General features: G+C 44.3%; 3 protein-coding genes across 3 annotated transcripts; 2 read left to right on the top strand and 1 right to left on the bottom strand.

The window, feature by feature from the left end:
- The first annotated feature begins 5536 nt into the window (after positions 1-5536).
- On the top strand, positions 5537-11079 carry LOC125524242 (NAC domain-containing protein 7-like). The gene is made up of 5 exons (XM_048689319.1): positions 5537-5990; positions 6227-6408; positions 7941-8136; positions 8267-8541; positions 8662-11079. Exons 3-5 carry the CDS (start codon positions 7971-7973, stop codon positions 9229-9231), a joined length of 1011 nt encoding a protein of 336 aa, XP_048545276.1. The 5' UTR covers positions 5537-5990; positions 6227-6408; positions 7941-7970; the 3' UTR covers positions 9232-11079.
- A 3901-nt stretch (positions 11080-14980) lies between these two features.
- On the bottom strand, positions 14981-17116 carry LOC125525125 (NADH dehydrogenase (ubiquinone) complex I, assembly factor 6). Its single transcript, XM_048690148.1, has 2 exons — positions 16968-17116; positions 14981-16189 (listed from the first exon to the last, which is right to left on the bottom strand). The coding sequence occupies exon 2, from the start codon at positions 16159-16161 to the stop codon at positions 15253-15255; it is 909 nt and encodes a 302-aa protein (XP_048546105.1). The 5' UTR covers positions 16162-16189; positions 16968-17116; the 3' UTR covers positions 14981-15252.
- Positions 17117-17207: 91 nt separating this feature from the next.
- On the top strand, positions 17208-22418 carry LOC125525124. Its single transcript, XM_048690147.1, has 15 exons — positions 17208-17671; positions 17770-18048; positions 18168-18347; positions 18446-18581; positions 18842-19176; positions 19564-19693; positions 20144-20278; positions 20557-20601; positions 20687-20766; positions 20864-20960; positions 21374-21463; positions 21557-21604; positions 21683-21748; positions 21827-21995; positions 22075-22418. Exons 1-14 carry the CDS (start codon positions 17247-17249, stop codon positions 21989-21991), a joined length of 2211 nt encoding a protein of 736 aa, XP_048546104.1. The 5' UTR covers positions 17208-17246; the 3' UTR covers positions 21992-21995; positions 22075-22418.
- Positions 22419-23377: the final 959 nt, after the last annotated feature.

Genomic DNA, 23377 nt, shown 5'->3' with positions numbered 1-23377 from the left:
TAATTGCGATCACGATGAACAAGATGCATAGGATAAAACTTTTGATGAAATTCCAATTTCAATCGTTTGTAATTCCAAGACTCCATATCATCACATAGCCTATACCATGTCGATGCATCTCCCCTCAAAGATAAGGGAAAGACCTTCTTCTTAACAACATCTCCGGGTACACCTGCAAGCTTAAATAATCCACAAACTTCATCCACATATATTAGATGTTCATCAGGATGTTTTGTTCCATCTCCTAAAAAAGGATTATCTAGCAGTTTTTCTACCATACCCAAAGGAATTTCAAAGCAAGCATTTTCATTTTCAGTAGGTTGAGGAGCAACTCTTTGCTCTACTGGTCGGGGTGAAGATACCCCGAACAAGCCCCTCAGAGGATTACTTTCCATAGTAACAAGTGACAGTAAATTTCAGCACACTATATAAATTTTTCCTTACCAAATTCCACCTACCAAAGACTCTTCACTCCCCGGCAACGGCGCCAGAAAAGAGTCCTGATGGCCCACAAGTATAGGGGATCTATCGTAGTCCTTTCGATAAGTAAGAGTGTCGAACCCAACGAGGAGCAGAAGGAAATGATAAGCGGTTTCTAGCAAGGTATTCTCTGCAAGTACTGAAATAAGTGGTAACAGATAGTTTTTGTGATAAGATAATTTGTAACGAGCAACAAGTAACAAAAGTAAATAAGGTGCAGCAAGGTGGCCCAATCCTTTTTGTAGCAAAGGACAAGTCTGGACAAACTCTTATATGATGTAAAGCGCTCCCGAGGACACATGGGAATATCGTCAAGCTAGTTTTCATTCACGTTCATATGATTCACGTTCGGTACTTTGATAATTTGGTATGTGGGTGGACCGGTGCTTGGGTGCTGCCCTTACTTGGACAAGCATCCCACTTATGATTAACCTCTATTGCAAGCATCCGCAATACAACAAAAGTATTAAGGTAAACCTAACCATAGCATGAAACATATGGATCCAAATCAGCCCCTTACGAAGCAACGCATAAACTAGGGTTTAAGCTTCTGTCACTCTAGCAACCCATCATCTACTTATTACTTCCCAATGCCTTCCTCTAGGCCCAAACAATGGTGAAGTGTCATGTAGTCGATTCACATAACACCACTAGAGGAGAGACAACATACATCTCATCAAAATATCGAACGAATACCAAATTCACATGACTACTAATAGCAAGACTTCTCCCATGTCCTCAGGAACAAAAGTAACTACTCACAAAGCATAAACATGTTCATAATCAGAGGTTATTAATGTGCATATAGGATCTGAACATATGATCTTCCACCAATTAAACCAACTAGCATCAACTACAAGGAGTAATTAACACCACTAGCAACCTACTAGCACCAATCCCAGACTTGGAGACAAGAATTGGATACAAGAGATGAACTAGGGTTGATGGAGATGTTGATGGAGATTGCTCTCTCCCGATGAGAGGAGCGTTGGTGATGACGATGGCGATGATTTCCCCCTCCGGGAGGGAAGTTTCCCCGGCAGAACAGCCCCGCCAGAACCCTAGATTGGCTCCGCCAAGGTTCCGCCTCGTGGCGGCGGAGTTTCGTCTGAGAAGATGGCTTATGATTCTTTTTCCCATCGAAAGAGTCCATATAGCAGAAGATGGCCACCGGAGGGCCACCAGGGGGCCCACGAGGTAGGGGGGGCGTGCCCAGGGGTAGGGCGCGCCCCCCACCCTCGTGGGCAGGGTGTGGCCCCCCTGGTGAAGTTCTTGCGCTCAATGTTTTTTATATATTTGAAAAACCTCATCCGTGAAGTTTCAGGACTTTTGGAGCTGTGCAGAATAGGTCTCTAATATTTGCTCCTTTTCCAGCCAGAATCCCAGCTGCCGGCATTCTCCCTCTTTATGTAAACTTTGTAAAATAAGAGAGAATAGGCATAAGTATTGTGACATAATGTGTAATAACAGCCCATAATGCAATAAATATTGATATAAAAGCATGATGCAAAATGGACGTATCACCCTACACTATACAAAAATGGCTTGCTGTTTTCTTCAGCCGGTGGCTGCACGTTAAGAACAAATTTTGTGTCGCACCGAAACAAATTACAACTATAAAACAAAAGGAAGGTTGGCATAAAAGTTAACAGTCTAGGAGATAAATGCACCAACAGAAGTTCAGAAGCTCAGTTCATTTGACCTGATTGTTACGTTTTCATGCTGTATTGTCTGATGGAGCACCATAACCTTCGTCTTCAGTTCTCCTAGGCTCCTGAACAACATAGCAAATGTCTGACAGTCTGGTTTCAAAATCATGCATATCTTGACAACATCGAACAATGTCTCTCCTTGTTTCATAAAGGGTCTTTGTTAGGGAATGGACTTGTGTCTGGAGCGCAGATACAACATTGTTTTGAGCTTGCATATCTTGACGATGTAGCACTAGGCGCAAGAAGGACTAATCCCGATGGTCATGGGCCTTTTGGAAGTCCAACTTGAGAAAGACGCCCCTATGACCCTGTGACGCCAGCTAGTGGACAATCTCGTGAATGCTAGAATCCCATTGTGGATTCGCCGACCCTTTAGAAATGCGGTCTGGAGAGGATGAGTAATTCGCTCCACCAGGGGAGCCAAACATGTCACACATACTTACGCAAAAATCTATTCAAGCACGTTAATCACCGTGATCGGCCTAAAATGTCCAATATCCATCGCACCAACTAATTTGGGGATAAATGATATGACACCAAAATTTATCTGAGACATATGGAAGGTCCCAATATAAAATTCATGAAACATAAATACGATCACCGGCTGTAGGACATTTCAGAACTTTTGGAAGAAAGCCACCAGTAAGCCATCCCTCGCAGGTCCGGGAGTCTGCTTTGTTGGGCAGCCACGGCGCCCCCGCTTGCGGGGGAGTCGGCGGCTGCGGGATCCCGTGGAGGAACCCCAACACTAGCCCCATGCACCACCATCTGGTGCTCAGTGGGGTGAAGGCGCGTAGGCGGCCTCCCCCTCCGTGTCCTTCCCTGCGAAGGGCATCGAAGGGTACCGGTCCAGATGCAGAACTGTTCGGCCCGAGCCCAGGGTCAGTGGTGGCCGGGGCACCCAGGTCCCCATGCTCCGCTCGAGCACGAGCCTCTGCCACAAGAGTCTTGTTTGCAAGACCCATTTTAAGAGTTGAAAAAATGAGAGCATAGAAAGAGCTTCATATTGGGTAGAAACTCACAGCAAAGATGCCACGCACCAGGATGCAACACGCGCAGAAGGGGCGTGCAAAAAACGAAAGGATAAAGAATGTGGTGGCTGACCGGGTGAGGCTAATCATCGGATGAAGCTCACGCCTGTCATGGGGGCGGTGTTGGAGGGAATGAATGCAACACGCCACCTTTCTCGCACAAGCCAAGAATGTATTCTCCTACACACTTCTCCGGTAGTACCCCACTTGCTGTTTTCATGCATGGTCTATCACTTCCTTGAAAAAAAAAATCTTGTAAGAAACATCAGCTTTTATACCTTTTTGTTTTTTTTTGAGAAATTTTTATACCTTTTTGGTGCAAGCCAGGAACGCATGGGGTATTCTCCTAGACACTTCTCCCAACTGGGCCGGCGTGCATGGTCTATCACTTCGATTTTTCAAAAGGGAAAAACTTGTGATGAAATTAGCTTTTCCATGGAAAGTTGTCCTCTCTTTTATTTCAGAGTTTTTTTATAAATCAGAGCCAAAAAAACCCCTTTGCCGTTTACTAGTTTGGTTCACATTTCTCCTCGAATTATTTTGGACCCACTTAATTCCCCAAAAACATCATATCTTGAAGCACTTTACCTGCCGACTAGTTTCTAGAATGATAAAATTGTTGTCCCTACAGGGTTATTTTACATTATTTGAAAAATAAAATTGCTCATGCATATGCAATTTACGGGACGAAAATCATACATGCAATTTTTTGGTTTCAGAATATGACTATTCGTGATTGGTGCAAAAATAAAGGCAAATAATTCTGTTGTCATAGCACAGGCATATGTTTCACTGCATACTCTACGTACACATATGATACTTTAAAAAAATCAATATAAATTTTGTGAAGATTAAAAACTGTTGTAATGCTTGCAGGTCTAATAATATTTTGCTGCATGTATGCGGGCGCAGCAATTCCATTTCGATAGAAATAATGATGGCAATCAACTCTATATGATCAAAGTTTGCGGTATGGATGCCTATCCATATACATGGGGTTCTAGTCATTTGTGGTCTTCATCTTCTCCTATCACTCTACGTGTGTACGTACAAACTAATGCTGTAATGCACCTGCCGGCCGGCCCGGGTAGATCATGAACCATGCATGATCACTAATGATCAGTGACATACATAGGGACAAGCACATGATTATTTACACCCCCCAGGCTTAAGCTTGACCCACACATTATGCTCTACACATACAGCCTAGGTAGGGCAGGTACGTGGGATGACGATGGAGCTATAGGCAGAGACGACGATGGATGTAATGAGGAGGGACATGAACACTTATCACGCATGAGATTGCTACCTGCATGCCTAGCTTTCTATCTACTTGGCATATATATGAATCATGTAGTTATATTAGACTCTTCTTAAAAATAAACATATATACCAACATTTGTCAATGCAGATAGTCGTAGATATTGGAGTCAAGTTAACGACGATATTTCCAAATGTTTATTTTGCGTGGGGGAAAGATAATTCGAGACGTTGGTTTCAAACAAAAGATCTAGCTAATTAAGAAAGGGATCTCAATCGCGGTAAAGGCGTGAAAACATCTCTTTCGGTGTGCAGACATGAGATCGCGCGGCGGATCGAGTACTCATCACATGAGTATTTTGAGGGATCTACGGTGGGCGAAAGCCGTTCTCATCATCATAGGAGTATAAATGTCATTATCTTGCAAAGACTAGACTTACATATCCGATCGAAGTCCTACCCTTAAGATACGCCCCTCAAATTCTTTTCATACTATGTACCCCCGCGCGCTCTAAAATATCGAGTTTCGAGATTTAACTTTGTCCATCGGTTAAACCCACAACACAAGGGTTGTGTATCCAGTCGGTCGTACCGGTGAAAACTATTTCCAAGTGCATATCCGATGATCCAAATTTTGCGGTATATATACATATATAGCCTCCACAATTTTGGACTACTAACTGGTGGTGAAAGTTGAATCACCAAATATACGAGCGCCGTACGGTTTATGGCCAGAGGAAGTGGAATGGCACTAGCTATAGTATCCATCACACTTGGAGGCACTAGGCAGAAGGATGGACGGATCAAGCTAGCCACAAAACCTAGAAGAGAGGAGAGGAGCAGTAGCAATTGGCATTGGGCTTTTGGAGGGATATTTTATGAAAAGAAACTGGAAAAGGAGGGGAATGATGGCGCGAGGCAACAAGGGTGGACGGGAGGGATTTGTTTGGTGGGTGGTCGGGTCCCTTTCCCTCTTTCTTTTCTAGCATTGCGTGTGGGCCACAGGGGTCGCTGTTCTGCTACGTCTTCTTCTTCTCCACCCCTCTCTCTCTCTCTCTCCCTCTCCCTCACTCACTCGCCACCACCTCCATTGCCCTCCCTTTCACCCTAGCCAGGCAGCTCGATCCTCCGCGGTTCATCGGATCGATCGCTGCCTAGCCTTGATGGTTGGATATTAATCTTGTTACCTTTAGCTGCGTGGCTGTCAACTGAGCCATGGCGGCCATAGATTAATCAATCCTTGTGCTAAGCTTTTCCTTCGTCTGATCATCCTATCCCGTTCTGCCCCCTTACATTTATCAACCCCGTTCCCGTCCCGTTCCTCCACTCTCTCTCCTCCTCCTCTCCTGCAGCCCTCTTCCTCTCTCCTCTCTGCAGCAGCTACCTGCTGAGCAGGATCAAGGGAAGGAGGTGGAGGACGAAGAAGCAGCCAACAATCAGCCAAGAACTCTGCTGAAGGGTGCATGCAGATCGACCGACCGACAAACGCTTTGCAGCTAGGCAGCAGGTATATATGTGATCGAGCTGAGCCTTGATGATGTTTTCTTTTTCATGTACTTTGCCTGAGAGGAGCTAGCTTAGCTAGATTCATCTCAGCTCTTGTTGCTCTTAGTTTGTCTTGTTATTCCTCAAGGTCCTTGAACTCTCTCTGATGCTGTTTGTTATTGTTGTGTTGTACCTGCCGTGTGTGCGCGTGCTCCTCTCTGCGGTCGTCGTCGACATTCTTCTTGGGATCTGAGCCAGACAATGAGTTATTAGGGATCAGAAAGGCAGATCAGAGAGACAAGCCTTGAGACAAAAAGCTCATCCCTGTCTACTAGCTATTGTATTGCTGCTCCCCTAGCTAGCTAGCCAGATCTCTGGAATTCTTTCTACAAGGTTCCATCACGCGTCTCACTACTGATCTCCATTGATCAAAGAAAAAGGTATAAAACCTAGACATATATGTTGACTTCAGTTGTTCTGAAAACATGTCTTCCCTGGAACCCTAGATCAACTCTTATCTATATATGATATGATAAGTAGAGATGTTCTGTTTGATCAGTACGTTAAAATTGATCACAGATGCAACATACTCTATATTACTAGCACACCAATATACGCAAGAATTTCATACATTTAATGGATTGCATCTTCTTCAATATGGACTTATCATTTGCAGAAACCTATATTTACATATGAGAGTAAATTTTTGTGTTGACGAGATGCAAGTTCAATCTAGCATACATATATGGATATCATTTACATATTTGATTTCAAAACTTGTGTGAGCTACGAGCTTGCTACCACCTTTTATTTTCAGCTCCCCAAATATATATTGTGTTTATGTGTTTTATTTTCTTGCGGCGGATGGATATATATATATATATATATATATATATATATATATATATATATATATAGTGTCTGTATGTTCTATTTTCTTGTGGAGAATGGATATGATGTGTTTTTCTCTGCTACATAATCTATGCTTAAGATTTCTTTGTGATGAGAAGTATGTACATATACATTTAAATTCTTCTGGAAAGGGATCATATTATCATATATAACACACTGATCAATGTGTCTATTGTAAGTACATGCATGTTGAGATGATGTGTGTGCACGTCTAGTTTATTTAAACTTGAAATGTTTGTAATTAAATGAGTAAGGATATACTCCTTCCGATCCATAATTTTTGTCATAGTTTTAGTTCAAATTTGAACTAAAACGACGACAAGAATTATGGAACAGAGGGAGTATATGCATGCATGTTCCCTTGCACATGACGATGCGTATTTGAACTTACAACATTATACATACACATCCATGCTAAATGTCTCCTCCAAATAGATCTTACAACTTAGATCTGATCCAAGCATAAAGCATGCCCACCAGCCAGCTATCTAGCACATATGATCATAAATGCATGAGCACCTTGACTGGGACCTAAGCTAATACAAGTGCTTATATATGACCCAACTATTTGCAAACTAATACAAGTGCAAATACAAGTAGCACAGACACATATATAAGTTCACTATACAAGTAGCTAGCTAGAGCAGGGACAAACATACACACATGCATGTATGATGAGATCTACCTTTGAGCAGTAGAAGCCGGGGAACATTCCACAAGGTGCAATGAGTGATGCCTCTCAGCATGTGTAGCATGCATGCGTCACACAAATGATCATGCTTTCTCCCAGCATTACCACTACTTTGCACCCGTCCATTATCACATGCACGCTTCCCACACAAGACACATCTAGGCATGCTTGCTTGCTCGATCTCCATCAGATTCAGTTAAATTAACACAAGCATGCATGCTTATGTGTATAGATGGGCAGTACTTTTTTCTGGATCTGATCTTTTGCTGTCTTCTCTGCATTGCATGCATGCTTCATTTTTACACACGTCACAATAATACAATGATATAATTAATTAGATATTAACTGGATTTTTCATACACCTTACAGGTTTAGCTGTACACTGATCTATCGGACAACATGAGTGGCAGCACACAGCCGCAGGTCCCTCCGGGTTTTCGGTTCCACCCAACCGATGAGGAGCTTGTGGATTACTACCTCCGCAAGAAGGTGGCCTCGAGGAGGATCGACCTAAACGTCATCAAGGATGTTGATCTCTACAAGATAGAGCCATGGGACCTCCAAGGTGTATATATATTACATATACAATAATATAATGCAGTCCAATTAGCAATGACAGCTTAATGTAGTCTTGAGTCTTGACAACACAAATTAATATGTTTTTGCTGATTTAGCTTACATTCATTTGTGTACAGAGAAATGCAGGATAGGGCCTGAGGAGGAGCAGAGCGACTGGTACTTCTTCAGCCACAAGGACAAGAAGTACCCGACGGGGACTCGGACAAACCGCGCGACTGCTGCAGGGTTCTGGAAGGCGACAGGGAGGGACAAGCCCATCTATGCAAAGCACTGCTTGGTTGGCATGAGGAAGACCCTGGTGTATTACAAGGGCAGAGCTCCCAATGGCCAGAAATCCGATTGGATCATGCATGAGTACCGCCTCGAGACCAATGAGAACGGCCCTCCACAGGCAAGCTATGGCTATGTTATTTCACTTGATATACATCGATCTCTGTCCATCTTGACTCGAATATAAACCTGCAAGCTCCTCTACAAATTAATATAGCCTAATTAATTTTCAAAATTTCAGGAGGAAGGGTGGGTAGTATGCAGGGTGTTCAAGAAGAGATTACCGACAACAAGAAGAGATCTAGATCATGATGCGCCATGCTGGTACGTCGACGATGATGGGCCCTTCATGCATGATCTCAACTCTCCCATGAGAGGAATGCCACCTCACCACAGCATGGCACTACAAGAACAACACCTCCAGATGCTCAACAACACCTACAAGAGAGAGCTGAAGCTGCAATATCAAATGCCAAACCATCATCATGTTCTCAACACCATCCCTCACGAGCTAGAGAGCCCTTCTTCCTTCCACTCTCTTTTGGTATCGCCAGACGATCACCAAATCAATGTGCACCATGCCCAGCACCACCATGTTCAACTTATTGACCATGCCGTCGACGACCAAGCTGCCACTGACTGGAGAGTTCTGGACAAGTTCGTCGCATCTCAGCTTAGTAATGATGCAGCCAAGAGTGTCGATTATGCTCATGAAGGAGACATTCTTCAGCTCAACGAGAAGGCACAAGAGTTGGCAACTGATTATGCGTCGACCTCAACATCGAGCAGTCAAGTTGATCCATGGAAGTGATGAGCAGCGGCACCAATCGAATATACTAGCATCCCATCTATAATTATTATATTAAGGAGTTACAATAAGGATGATGATCATATATCAATTATTGGACAGATAAGTATTTTGAGTTACATAACGCCATGTAAATAAGACTATTACATATGCTGTGTGTAGTGTTGTGCTGCTTACGTGTTTCAGGGGCATTGTACTAAATATACAATTACATATCAGTGTGTTGCTATATATATGAAATAATATCATGGAGACCATAAAGGCTTCATGAATTGTGATTTGTAAAAGGCAACACGGTTCAGTTATGTAATTTTAATCTGTTGGTTTCTCAACGAACTTGATAGCCATATGCCGGCCAGTTGTGCCAATATATATGCTCGAACACCGACTGTGCTCATTTTTATAACATGACATTTATTGTCCGTTGCTATAAGCCTCATGTCAGGGAACAAAAAAATTCAGCAGACTAAACCTTGCATGTTTCTAGTACTTCCATAATAAGAAGTACAAATGACAACGTGAAGATCTAGCAGAGACTGTTCAGAATAACTAGATCACATAAGACACCAATATTACATTCAAATAAATTAGGCAAAGATGCAAACAATGTAAACACTTACTTAATCTTAATAAGTATGACTAATCATTCTCCCTCTGTGGTCCGAAGGGTGAGCCATCATTCTTCTCTATGTGGATGCATGTGAGTATGCATTTAGTTCATCACCAGCTAATTCTTTTACAGAAACAAAGGGCTATGATGAAGTATTTATGATTACATGCATGCTGTATATTTGATTATATACGTACAGTGGTAGCTTAGCTTGCTTGAACAATGTGTGTTCACGAGGATCACCAAGAAAATTATCTAGGTCCCTGGAGTGCATATATTATATGAAGTCTTAACTTCAACAGTTACTAATGCATGGGCCTGAAATGTTAGTTTCACATGTTCTTCACATTGTTTTATCTAGTTCGATACAGGCTATGTTCTACTCTGCTACGATCGTACCTAAATAAATAAACACATATAGACCAAACATTCTCTATGTCAAAGTCCTGAAATAACTCACAGAAGCAACAATGAAATGTAGGTCTCTGCTACGATTATGGGTACTAGCAAATAACTGACGCCAAAAACATGTAGACATCAGAAAACTTAACATGGCGTCATAGTCGCAGGGAATGAGTAGTCTCAGAGCAGAATAATAACTTAGATCAACAAAGCGGTTAAGTTCAATCATAAGAAACATATATGGAGAAGAAAACCGACATGCATGGAGGAACTTCTCCAGATCATGATACAGAACAGTCCGGTTATATGATGTTGGATAGGTATGATAGAGAGAAGAGAACTAACTAAACTTGACATCATATATTTGACAGGGATGACCTATATACTTGACATCATATATATGTGTATCTGTGATAATGTCTTCAGATATAGCTCTCCATGGAAGGTAATGTTAACAGAATGACAGGTACCAAAAATCTTCTGTCCAACTAGTTATCTACATCACAAGTACTTTATGTTAATAGGAACAGAGTAGCTCTACCACTCAGGGAAAACAGTCACTCTTGTTTCATGAGACATTCAAACAGCAACTTACAAAGGTATGAAATGGGCTTAAAAGCAAAGCAGTTAATCTATAGGGCCCTGGGCTGGTTGTATACTGAGCCACAAAGGCCAAGTGTTTTTCGACAAAAAGAGCTACAGGTAAAGGAATGACTTTCTGGAGAAGAATTAAAAGAAAAGGTAAATGTCAATCACAAGCCCGGAGATATTAACTAGGCTAACCAACGACGTAGCAATAAGGGAAGAACAGTAATGCATATACGGAACTCACCTACCACAGATAACACGCTGGTGATTATGGCCCAAGGATGATGCTGAAGCAGCAAGTAGATGACAGCATTAGAGACAAGAAAGCCCGGCCGGGATGAGATGGACAGCGACCCCTTGCGGCCGGCCTGAGTGGTACCGGCGAAGCAGGGGATGTATGCATGCTTCCCAGCCACTGCTTTAAGGGGATGGCAAACACGCATAAGAGCAGCAATGACATGCATGCCTCCCACCAACTTACCTTCCGGCTGGCCGACTGCCTGCCTGGCTTATATAGTCCATGCAAGAACGAACCCTATGCTTGGCCACAAGCCATGCACGCACCGCAATCTCCCCTCTCAACACTCAGTGCTGCTCAGCTTGTGCGAAGCAGTCGGCATGATGGAACACATGCATGAAGCGTACTGATCGGAATGTCAGAGGAGAAGAAAGCGCGGCGGGGAACACAATATGATATAATTATGTGCGCGTGTATGAGGTTGAAAAGATGGTGTGGAAAAGGCAGGGACTCGAGAGGATGAGATGAGGGGGGCGGGGCGGGGCGGGAAGGAATAATTAAGTGAGGAGGGAGGGACAGATGGGAGATGGTGATGTTTGTTTGCAGAGGAAGATAAAATGATGCCTGCGTGAAAGCTCTCATGTGAGGACCCATCATGCACGCAGCCCTTCTGCTCCATCTTCCTAATTAATCCTCCCTTCTACTATGCTGTTTTCACACTGCATATCTCTTGCGTGCAAAATATAATAGTGTCTGAACAATGATGCACATATATATGGCCTTTTGCTCCCACGCAAAACAAATAGAAAAGGATTTGAGAAGCTATATGCAATGGAAGGGAAAACGATCCTGGTACTTACATCATTACTGCGCTCATCCCATGTGTATCACGGAATGATGAATGCGGCAGATCCACCATTTGCCAAGATCACCCCATTTTATTCCTCCTGTCTCGGTAATTAGTTGAAGCACTGAGATCCAAAGGGCAGGCCACCCAGTTCAGATCAAGATGCCATTTCCGCTCCTTGCTATTGTCCAGCTTGCTTCACATGATTTTCATTTGTCGCAGTGAAACAGCTTTAGTGTAATATCTGTAGAAAACAAAATGAAATATTGGAATATCTGGTTCAGGAATCATCGATAGAGTACAACTTAGAAAAAAAACAAAAGAGACAAAAAGTTCAGCTCAATATGTTCTCTACCTGGGGTATGCGGGCCGACCGAAACCAGAAGAAACTAGCAGGCGATCCTTTCCGTATGCCATTACCTTAGGTTTAGTCTTAACTCCAAACTAGTAATAGCATGGTGCTATGATTGAGCTTATGAGCACATGTTCCCCTTACCTTTGACCAAAGCTTAAGGAAGAAGCTATCAGATTGCAAGCATACTCCATTTCTACTTTTTCCTGGGTGATGTCAAGCCCTGCATGCCTGCGTGAGTACACATCACATTTCCTATGTGTTTCCTTATGTGACACACTACAGAAAAAATATTGAGTAGAGTACATATAAACGGTATATATATACATATAAATTGCAAATATTGTTTGCTGTTATCAGGGTTTCTGAAAGCTTCGGTTAAACTGAAACTTGACGGAAGATCAGGATCATGAATGGTTAACTATGACAGTACAAGCTGAAATATCCTGTGTGGAGTTACGACAGTACTAGTTAAAAATCTGTCAGTGATTCGGCCAGATTGAAACCAGGCTGCCGAGATCAGGAACACCACAATGCGCTACCGTTTACAGTGGCAGCAAATGCAACAATAGCAAGCTGGACAATGGCATGCCCTTCACATGATTTTCCGTTTACAGTGGAAATTACCATGGCATGCCTACAAACAGCGCCCAGGACCAAGCTGCAAATGCAGTATACTCATGAGTTGAGCTGGGCATAGAGCCATAGACCCAACCACACATGAAGGCCATTACCCAGCCAGGAGCAAGCAATAATATACTACTACTACCAAGGCAGGGGCAAAGCAAGCATATGCATGTGGTGTGGAGCCAAGCAGCAAGCAAGGGGACAATGCTTCTTCCTCCAGTGATTGCTGTTTACTCCACCAGGGACCAAACGCCCAGAATAAAAGCAGGGGTGAAGGTCCCAATGGAAAAGGGCTATGTTGAGTTACTTTTAAGCATTGAGCACAGGTGTTTGTCCCTAAAACCCCCAAGGTTTGCAACTTGCCTACTTACTTTATTGACTTCTCGTGCATAGTGCTGAACTTATCCAAACCTCAAAGTGGCAAATAAGATGTGGTTGCATAGCCAGTTGTTTAAGTCTATATGTTTCAGTTGCCTTGCCAAGAGCTACATGCATAGCCTTTTCAATTTCAGGAGATATTAGCTAGAGTTTTCTGCGGACAATAATAAATAATAATATAAAATTCCATCAGCATTGCACAACAGGGTTTAGTTGCAGCTAAAGTCATTAACTGAAAGGATTTGCTCAGGTCATAAAGTAGAAGACAAAATGAAGCAACCACGGTATTAAAACACATTTCTATGAGAACTAAGAGCGCATGTCAGTTACCTTGACACAGGAGGGGGGGGGGGGGGGGGGGGGGGGGGGGGGGGGGGAGCAAAAAGTAAGTCACCATTCAATTCAGTAGCAGCACAAACAAATCTGACCAAGTACTGATAGCTGTACAAAAAAACCCGACCAGCTAAGCACTTTCTATCTCAGCAAATCATATGTTTCTTTGCTGTTGTAGTTGGTTCAAGTTCTTGCAAGTTACGTGATCGACTCCCTATTATTAATAGTACTTGGGAATTCATTTAGCACTTGAAATGTAAAAAAAAAAAAAAACTCTCACGAGATGTAACAAGATGTGTTAACCAGTTATTCTTAATGCCCTCGGAAAGTTAAGCACTTCTATAGTTGCATGATATTCGGGAACATTTTCACTGATCAGTTTCTCAAGACATATCATGTTGACTGGCTATACAACTGTCAAACTTTACAGCGGTTCTGGTTGTCAAAAGAAGCGAAAAGCTGCAATGTAAATAATTGTGAGAATATATTTTGTCGTCAAGAAAGGCTGCATAAAAAGGAGACAATAAACAGCAGGTCAAACAGTTGCTGACACATCAACATTAAGGTTTTTGCAGCAAGAGTAAAGTATTTCTCAAATTGATAGCAAATTTGGACTTTGGACCAACCCTGTCAAAATTCAGTCACCAGAGAAGGTAAAAGAAATAGTAAGAGAAACAGGGGAGCAATGAATCCAACAACAGTTGAAGCGCCGTGCAAGGAGCATGATCAGAACCACCGGCCAACCTCATTTTATTTATTTCCTTTTAGATCATAATAATATGTAAACAGAAACATCATAGAGAAAAGCGAGATGTGATGTCGTACCTAACTGTGACTGATAAGGAAGTCAAACAAAAAGTTGCTGAAAGCCAAAAATGAGGCTGAGATAGGCACTAGTTTCTGATACAATGAGGAACTTCTTTTCTTTATGTAATTACATTGCTTACAAGAATTTTCTATACCAAATCATTAGCAACTCTTATTTAATATGCTAAAAAATGTTAGCCAGCCTGATTATCTTATAACTGAATTCACAGTACCAATATAGCAATCAAGACATATGAGTAGATCCTTAACCACACATATATGCATTACCTGAAAATCTGAGATCGAAATGAAGGTGATCATGACTTCTGCTTATGCCTTCATAGTGGGCGCCACACATCTGAAGCTTGCACCAATGGAGTTAAAGTATCAGGTTCATATCCTTGTCAAGTCATCTTAGGGTAGCTGCCTAACCCTTTCTCTCTTAGGTTCTCTTCCTGTATCAGAGGTCATTGAATATCGAACTAATAATGGCAGTGCAACAAGTCAAGCCCCACGTCCAGAGGATCCATCAACCCTCCTTGTATTGGAACAATCTGGGCAAGCAACAACTGAAAGGACAAGCTCAACAAATAACATTCATCCACCTCATGTCGATACTCGAATACAAATGAAACAAACAACCCCCAACAAAGCATGTCTCCAGTGAAAAAGGAAGCTACATCAAAATTGCTCAGAAACAGCCAGCTGCAGCAGGTAGCAGAGCCTTTCTTGATCATCAAGCTTATTACATTTCAGTAAATGGACACCCCAGGTTTAGTCTGGGCTAAAACGCACGCTGACCTGCGCTTTCAACAAACATGCTTCAAAATGTATGTATGCATTCAGTACTTGTTTCGCCACGAGTGCCAGTTTAGCTTCAGCTGGTACCACAGAGGGGATATGCCATGGACTCCACTGGACAAGCGTGAGTCGAAGACGTTGAATTCGCGGCGCCGCAGGGAGTCCAGAAGGACCTGGGCCGGCACGGCTGGGAGGAGCACGGGGACAGCCTCTGCTGGCACAGACGCGGCCAGCTCCCGCGCCTTCTGCAGGTGAGCTTCGGCAACAGACGCAACCTTGAAAACTGCATCCGGGAGCGCATCGCCCATCCTGACCTCTGTCCGGCCACCTTCCCGGGCAAGCAGCCCACACTCCTCGGCCACACTCGCCGGGATGTACGGTATCTTCCCTTGCTTGCTGACATGGTGAGGCAGCGCCTTGAGCAGCAGCAGCAGCCCACTCGCCTTGCCGATATGCGACGCAGCATGATCAGCAATGGTGGACTGTATCCCACCAGCCTGCAGCGTCATGTACAGGATGGTCGACTGGGTGTCCTCCGCGTACCTCTCCAGCTCCGGAATATTCTCAGGAATGGCGTCGTCATCCCGGTTTCCATCATTTATCCTCGCCTCCAGCGACCGCTTGAGCCAGTGCTTGCTGACCTTGTGCTCGGAGAGAACCGAGGAGAGCGCGAGCGCGACGGGGTGCTCGACCTTCTTGCCGGCGCAGACCTTGTCGACCACGTCCTTCCACCAGAGGAGGCGCATGAGGCCCTTGCGGGGGTCGGACACGACGTCCATGGCCTTGGCCGTCTCGACGTTGAAGGCCCGGAAGGTGAACGCGGCCTTGCGCATGGCCGGAGGTAGGTGGAGCAGGCAGAGGTAGTTGTGGTAGTCGTAGCTGCGCACCTGCTGGACGCAGTACGAGAGGGCCGTCCGCAGGCTGCCGCTCACCGCGGTGCCCCCACTCATGAGGTCTGCTTCAGGTGTGTATAAGACGCTGCAGCGAAGAGGAAATGCAGTTGTATTAAGTCAGATGTGTGCATGACAAGATCGGTGGATGGAACCGCTGGACAGGTACTGGCAGAGTAAACTGGCAAGCAAAGCATTAAGCATAGAATCTGATTGTTTTTCACCTAACAGTCTTAAGAAAAAAGTATGATCCACCTAACAGGGTAATATGTAGTGCTAGCATGAATGAAAATTGCGCAGTGGAACTTGTGAAAATGAGGGGCTGTATTTGCATTTGAGATCCTGATGAAACTGGATTCAGTTAGCCCACATCGCAACCAAAATCAGAGATGTGCACTGGACTGGAACTTGCAGTCGGTTCTAGAATTGGCGGTGTCGTTCATGGAGATGGGAATGTGAGTTAGCAGCTAGCGAGGTGTCTCACCAGTAACAGAAATGGACCAATTTTGGACTCGTTTGTACTGTAGTCACTAGCAAATAGCAATCGGTTGCAGCAACGCAATACACATAGCACGAGCAGAGGAGCTAAGGTACAGATCCAGTCCGGGCCTTAGCCGAGAGATGCGGGCCCCGTGCTCTTCTAGGTGCCAGCGACCACATACGGCGGCGAGGGGCGCGGGGCAAGTAGGGGAGCGCGCGGCCAGCGGCAGGCACCGCGCCGGAGACGAAAGCGACGCCTGCGGCAGGGCTCAGAGTGCCGCGCGGCTGGCTGAGGTGGGGAGAAAAGCGGGGGGGGGGGGGGGGGGGGGGGGGGGGGGGGGGGGGGGGGGGGGGGGGGGGGGGGGGGGGGGGGGGGGGTAGCATACCGTGGCGGCGGGGCGGAGACCACCGGAGCAGCAGAGCAGATCACGGTCGCCGGAGACGGGAGGGAGGAGCAGGACCGATGTGGATGATGGACTGGATCGTGGCTGTGACCTCTCTGTGGCCTTCCGAGCGGGTCCGATGGGCTACGCCCACGGGCCTCTCCGCGAGGCCCATCAGAAGGAGGAGCCCCACGTGGCGGGCCGCGGCACCGCGGGGGCGTTATCCTTGGCGCGCCACCCGTTCCGTTCGGTTCTGTTCGCGCGCGACCCACCAGACGGACGATGCTTCTGCTGCGCGCCAGCCCGGCGCCGGCGGCCGTCCCGATCTCCTCCTTCTCCGCGGCGCCGGTGCCAGTGGCTTACGCAGCCAGGTCGTCCTTCTCCACCACCACGGCCCGCTGCTCCGTCGGCAACCTCTCGCCGGTCCAGTTCGAGCCGCTCCGCGCCGACGCCGACGCCGACGCCGGCCCCGATCCCGCCTTATTCCAAGCCGGCGCGGCCACCGCCGACGGCGAGGAGCAAGAACAGCCGCAGCAGCAGCAGGAGCACGGCGGGGATGAGGATCGGGACTCCGAGGAGGGGAAGAAGGGCGGCATCAACGTGCCGCGCCAGCGCTACATCGCGGTGCCCAAGGCGGCGCTGCTCGACGCCGCCCTCTCCCTCTTCCCCTCCCAGCCCGCCGCCGAAGACTTCAGGCGATTCGCGAGGCCAGTACTCACTCCCGCGCCCCTCCTCTACCACCAGATGATGGGATCGGCATGTAAAGAATGGGGAAATTCACATGCCCTTTGCTCATGCGCTGCAGGTGCTTGGACGCGGTCCTGCACGCGGAGCACAAGGAGACGCTCGAGCAGATGCGCGCCTACTACATGCTCCCGGACGACGAGGACGAGGAGAATGGGCCTGGCAAAGCCTCCGGCGGCAGGGCGTCGTCATCGGTGAACGGCAGGGGCTCGGGGCTCTTCGGCATGTCCCAGGACGGCGATGACGACGACGACGGCAGGATGTCGTTTCTCTCCCGAAGCCTGGACTGGAAGACTCTGCTTGGCTTATCACCGGATCCAGCTCCCATATCTCCCACCAGGTAGTAAAATCTGCTCTAATTTTCTGTGGTTATACTTGCCCAACCGATTGAAATTGGGACTGCTGCTTGCTACTGCTGGCTAGCTAAGCATGGTTCATTGATCTGTGTGATGCAAAAAGGGTTGCCTTTGCGACTCATTTCCAGCGCGCCTTCATGAACCTCCTGCGCAACGCTCAGTTCGAAGAGCTCTCCGCGCAGGACCTGCTCCTGACCTACTCCCTCAATAGTGATTACCTCCTGACGCTGCCAGTTTACGTCGACTGGAAGAAGGCAGCCGAGTCTAATGCCATCATATTCCGGTGAGTTTTAATTTGGTCCGGTGACTTCACAGACTGTTGCGTATATGCAAAAGGGAAATGGAGATCCCATGGTGTGACTAATTCTTTGACTTTGGCAGGCGTGGGTATTCGACCGAGAGCCAAAAAGGCCTGCTGTTGGTGGAGAAGCTTGATTACCTACAGTCCAAACTGTTGCAGAAAATTTTCTTCAGCCTTTCCAAACCCTTGGGGAAACTGGGGAAATGGACCAATGAGGTCAGTCAATCCTCCCCTCATGACAGTCCATTTGATCACATTCACTATGTCACACTCTGACTGAACTCACTTATACACGTACTCCTTTAGATTGTTGTAGCGAACTTTCCTGCACGGCTAGAACATGCTGAATACACTATTATTCATGTTATTATTCTCTTGTCTAAACATATAATGACTGCTAGACCTGTTACTTCTATGATTCAGCATGCCCATGCAACTCTTAGCTAATTGTATGTGATTATTTTAGTTCTTGCCAGGCATTGAAAAAATCAACAGGGAGCCCGGGATTTCAGATCTGGATTGACAAATTGAAGCTCTGGCTGAAAGAGCAAACTTATGCAGAGAATTCACTCTTGTTGATAGAAAACTATTCTAGGGGCAAGCTTACGCCAGATCAATTACCAGATGCAGATCTTCCTATTTGGATTGCTGCACAAAGGGCAGTCTCTCGTTATGAAGGATTCCTGTCACCTGTTGGTCCTCGCGGCAGACTCCTAAGAAGAGTGCTTACATGGACAGGATTAATTCCATCTCTGCCAGAGGCAACGCTGAAATCTGATACTGAAGCAAAACAATCTGAAGGCTATGTGAGGTTAGATTCCGAGTAGATGCAGGTTTTTGTATGCTATTTTAGGGACACATCTTTGCTTCTGCTTTATATGAACTTAGGCAAATCTAGCATTAGTACTAGGGGAGACCAGGGTTTGACTGTAAGTATATAACCTCATAACCACTTGCTAATTATAAATTCTTATTTTCCTTTGTGTACATTCTTCTATGCCACAAGAACCCCAGAAGTATTGCTGTCACCCGTATTTATCGGTTTCTTTCTTTTCCTATGTATATTATCGTTGAAATGCGATATAATCAACATTAAAATTTATACTACAGGGTTTTCCTTGTTTATTTGGGGTGCATCTTTGGTACTTGACCGCTATATGTTTATGAATTTATGAGATATATTCTGCTTTTGCTTCAGGCCAAATTTTCTGCCTAGAATTACCCTTGCAAACATATGGGAGCCAGCAAGCAGAGAAGCTTGTGACAACAATATTTGGGAGATAATAAAAGCTTCTTTTGGCATTTTATTTGCCAAGTCTACTCTCCAGGTACTTAGTATTTGATATCTGAACACCCTTTCTTACCAGTAGGTTATGGATATGACTATTTATATTATGATTGTGAAGTATTCACCGTGTTGTGTGAAAAAGAGAGGGTAGAGTGGTTCAAAGCTTCGAGCACTATTATATCATTGAATCCTGCTTCACGTGCAAATAGAATTGGCTTGCACTCTGTAGTCTCATATGTGCCATGAAGCACCTTGTGTAATGAAGCATAAGCATAAGAAACAGTTTAAATGTAAACAAATCGTGGACACAACATTTGCCCCAAATGTCCCAGACATTTTTTTCATTAGCTGCAAACTGACAATATTCTGATGATTATCTGTTATTCTCTTTTTACTTATTGTGGGTTTGGGATGCTCATAAGCTACATAAATGTCATTTATCAAAATAGTCTGCAACGAAGAGACATAATTCCATTTAGTTATTTGCCAGGAACCAGCATTCGAAGAACTGATCATACTTTATTCCGATGATTCTGCTCAAAGTAATGAGAAGGAGAGTTCTGAGATGCAGATGCTGCCGCCGCAGTTGAAAATTTACGAGAAAATACCCATCCCAGATCTGCCAGTAAGCGCATCAGTCTCATGGGCACATTTGGTTTACCTACATGTAGAGTATAATGCTCATAATCTCTATCTATTATGGTTATTAAGATGGAAAAATTGGACAAACTCGTCAATGCAGATTTCAGTACTGACAATCTGACGTTGCATCCAAAAGCCTATGCACTATTAAGAATATATTTAGCATCAGTACTTTCTATTTCGAGAAAACACAAGAGAAATGTTTATCTTCTGTGTTAAGAGAATAGTGCCAAATATCATAGTAACTACCCTTGTCTGCAGGTGGTTTTCCCTCACAAAAAGTTGTCATTCCGCATCCTTGATACAGTAATTCCCTCTTGATTCTTTTTTTCTCCTTTTCATTTTGACTCCTGCACTTTAGATTGTTGAGATAACATTTTCCTTAATACAGGTAAGGCTTGATATAGCCACCGTTATAGGATTGTTGGCATATGTTGTCAACTACAAATTTGAGAGTTTAGCCTCATCTCCGTAAGTATGTAGTTTGCATCAGTAATATTAGAGAATTCTTTCTTATTTTCTCAAAACAAGTAACGTTGTTTGCATTCTTCCATGGTATGTAATGCAGGTCAGCTTTCCTTCTTGATCTAGCTGCTTTTACTGCACTCGCAATACTCGTGTTCCGTGTGACTCTGGGATACAAACAGACCAGAGATAGGTACCAGGTAGAAAATTTATATTAATCTATATTTGCATAATAGTGAAAGTGTTTATATGGTTCGATTTGCAAAGGGGGACAGACATAGCTAGTATGCTAGTAGTCCCTCCGTAAACTAATATAAGAGTGTTTAGATCACTACTTTAGTGATCTAAATGCTCTTATATTAGTTTACAGAGGGACTACTTGTTAAGCTTCATGCACTAGCCAACGCAACCAATAGTCCGAACTGATGGAAAGGGTTAGGAAATCCACATATACACTTCAACAGTACTGACTCATGAGTACATGCATAAAAACAATGATACAATTTTAAATGGCAAAGCTTGTTAAGTTAATGTCTTTAGGAAACCAAGGTTTTTATGTGCTTCTCAGTGCGACAGAAGATATAGTTTGTTTGACATCAATACCTCTTCTCAGCTTTTGGTCAATAAGACGCTCTACGAAAAGACATTAGCAAGTGGCTTTGGTTCAGTTTACTTTCTTCTTGATGCTTCCGAGCAACAACAGGTAACATTTAATGTACAGCCCAAAGCATAACTTTTATGCATTTTGACTCTCTATTTGAGCAAGAAAATCCCCTCATCTGCTCTTTTTGTACAGTATAAAGAAGCACTCCTGGCATATGCTATGTTACTTGGCAGAAATAAGGTATGCCTTGCTGCTTTTACTACTTGAGACTTGTCACATTTAATTTACTGATTCCTTGTCCTGATTCCATCCGTGCAGGTGTCATCTCGCGCAAGCATCAGGGATATGTGCGAACAGTTTATGTATGAGAAGTTTAATGCTAAGGTTGGGAGTCGACACCTTCTATTCATGTATTCTGCGGTTGTCGTGAAATCATTAAGCATGGTTCTGATATCCTTTTAGATTGAAATGCCTATCGACAAAGCTATGGAGACGCTGCTGCGGTTGGGTCTGGTGGTCGAGCTGTCAACTAACGGCAGCTCCTCCTCTGTAATAGCTCTTCCCTGTCCAGACGCTTACGAGATCCTCAAAAGCCGCTGGGATAGTCTGCTGGAGCATAAGACATAGCAAGGTTAGTAAAGGATTGTGTGATGGAGGATGCTCTTTGAACCGGAAGGGCTTGCCTAAGATTCATGCTGTATATTCTGCAGGGTGATGAAACCTCGCTACAAATCGAGTTTTGTTTGTACAGCGGAAGGCAAAATCACAGTGTAGTCAAGTATGTGGCCTCTGATTTTGCTTGATCTCTCCAAGGTGTACACCGGAGAAGTTGAAGGAAAAATATTCTACCGAATTTCACAAAAAAAAAGGCACTTCTGAATTTCCAACTTCGAGCCAAGGAGAATAGCAGTTGTTGATAGACAATATGATCTCTCTCTCTCTCTCTCTCTCTCTCTCTGTGCAGACAAGTGGGAATTTCTAGGATATGAATTTGTGCATAAGCTCAGTCCAAGATTTGTATATATTTTCGAGGTATATATATTTATTCAGAAAATGTTCAGCGTGCCATACAGGCCACAAAGGGGAATTGACCGAGAATTACGCATGGTTTTTGCGGGCTGATAGATGATCTGGTTCCTTTTTTATCTGTTGAGAAGAGAAGGTTAAGTTCCTGGTCTGGCGATGCTAATTGGCAGTCACCCGCCAGTTAGTCCCTCAATGGGCCAATTCCGACCAGGTGTTATTTCCTTTTTGGGAAAGTCATCCCTTGGTCAAACTTTCCATTAACTTCTGGAAAATCCAGCTCCAAATTTTCGAATTTCTAGAACTTGGGAAATTTTAAAACTTCCAGTAACTCAGACTTGAGGAATTTGGAACTTTGAGAAAATTTCAAATATCCATAATTTCTAAAACTCCCACCTGTTGTGGTTGCCTCTTCCTCTCTAAGTTTCATTCAGATGTGAATGTCCAAGTTGTGCATTGGAGAAGTTGCTTCTGAATTTCCAGGAAAAAAAGGAGACTCTTCTGAACTTGTTTTTTCAAGGGAAAACAGTAACTATCCTACCGCTTGTAAATATAATTTTTCAAATGCCTGTACATGAAGGTAAAATAACAAAAGATAAAAATAGAGAGTGGCATTCAAACGTAGCCTTGCTTGCAATTCATGATATGATTTAGTTGTTGCACCGTTTATAACTAACCATGGCAAGCCCTGCTTTTCAAATTTCCCTGCATCTGTAGAGGGAGGTTCGGCTGGGTTTCTTGTGCCCCAAATGAGCCACCCGCCACCCAACTGATAAGAATAGCCAGCCACCTAACTGAAGAAAGAAACGACATAAATTCAGATCTGAAAGAGGTGTCATGATTCAGATGTGCAATAAAAAAACTACTGTACTCCCTCTGTAAACTAATATAAAAGCGTTTAGATCACTACTTTAGTTATCTAAACGCTCTTATATTTCTTTACGGAGGAGGGAGTATGTTTGAACATGTCTTGGGATGCCAACACGGTTT

This window comes from Triticum urartu, chromosome 7 (genome assembly GCF_003073215.2).
Source record: "Triticum urartu cultivar G1812 chromosome 7, Tu2.1, whole genome shotgun sequence".
Taxonomy (NCBI): Eukaryota; Viridiplantae; Streptophyta; class Magnoliopsida; order Poales; family Poaceae; genus Triticum; species Triticum urartu.
This window is presented reverse-complemented; position numbering and strand designations above follow the sequence as displayed.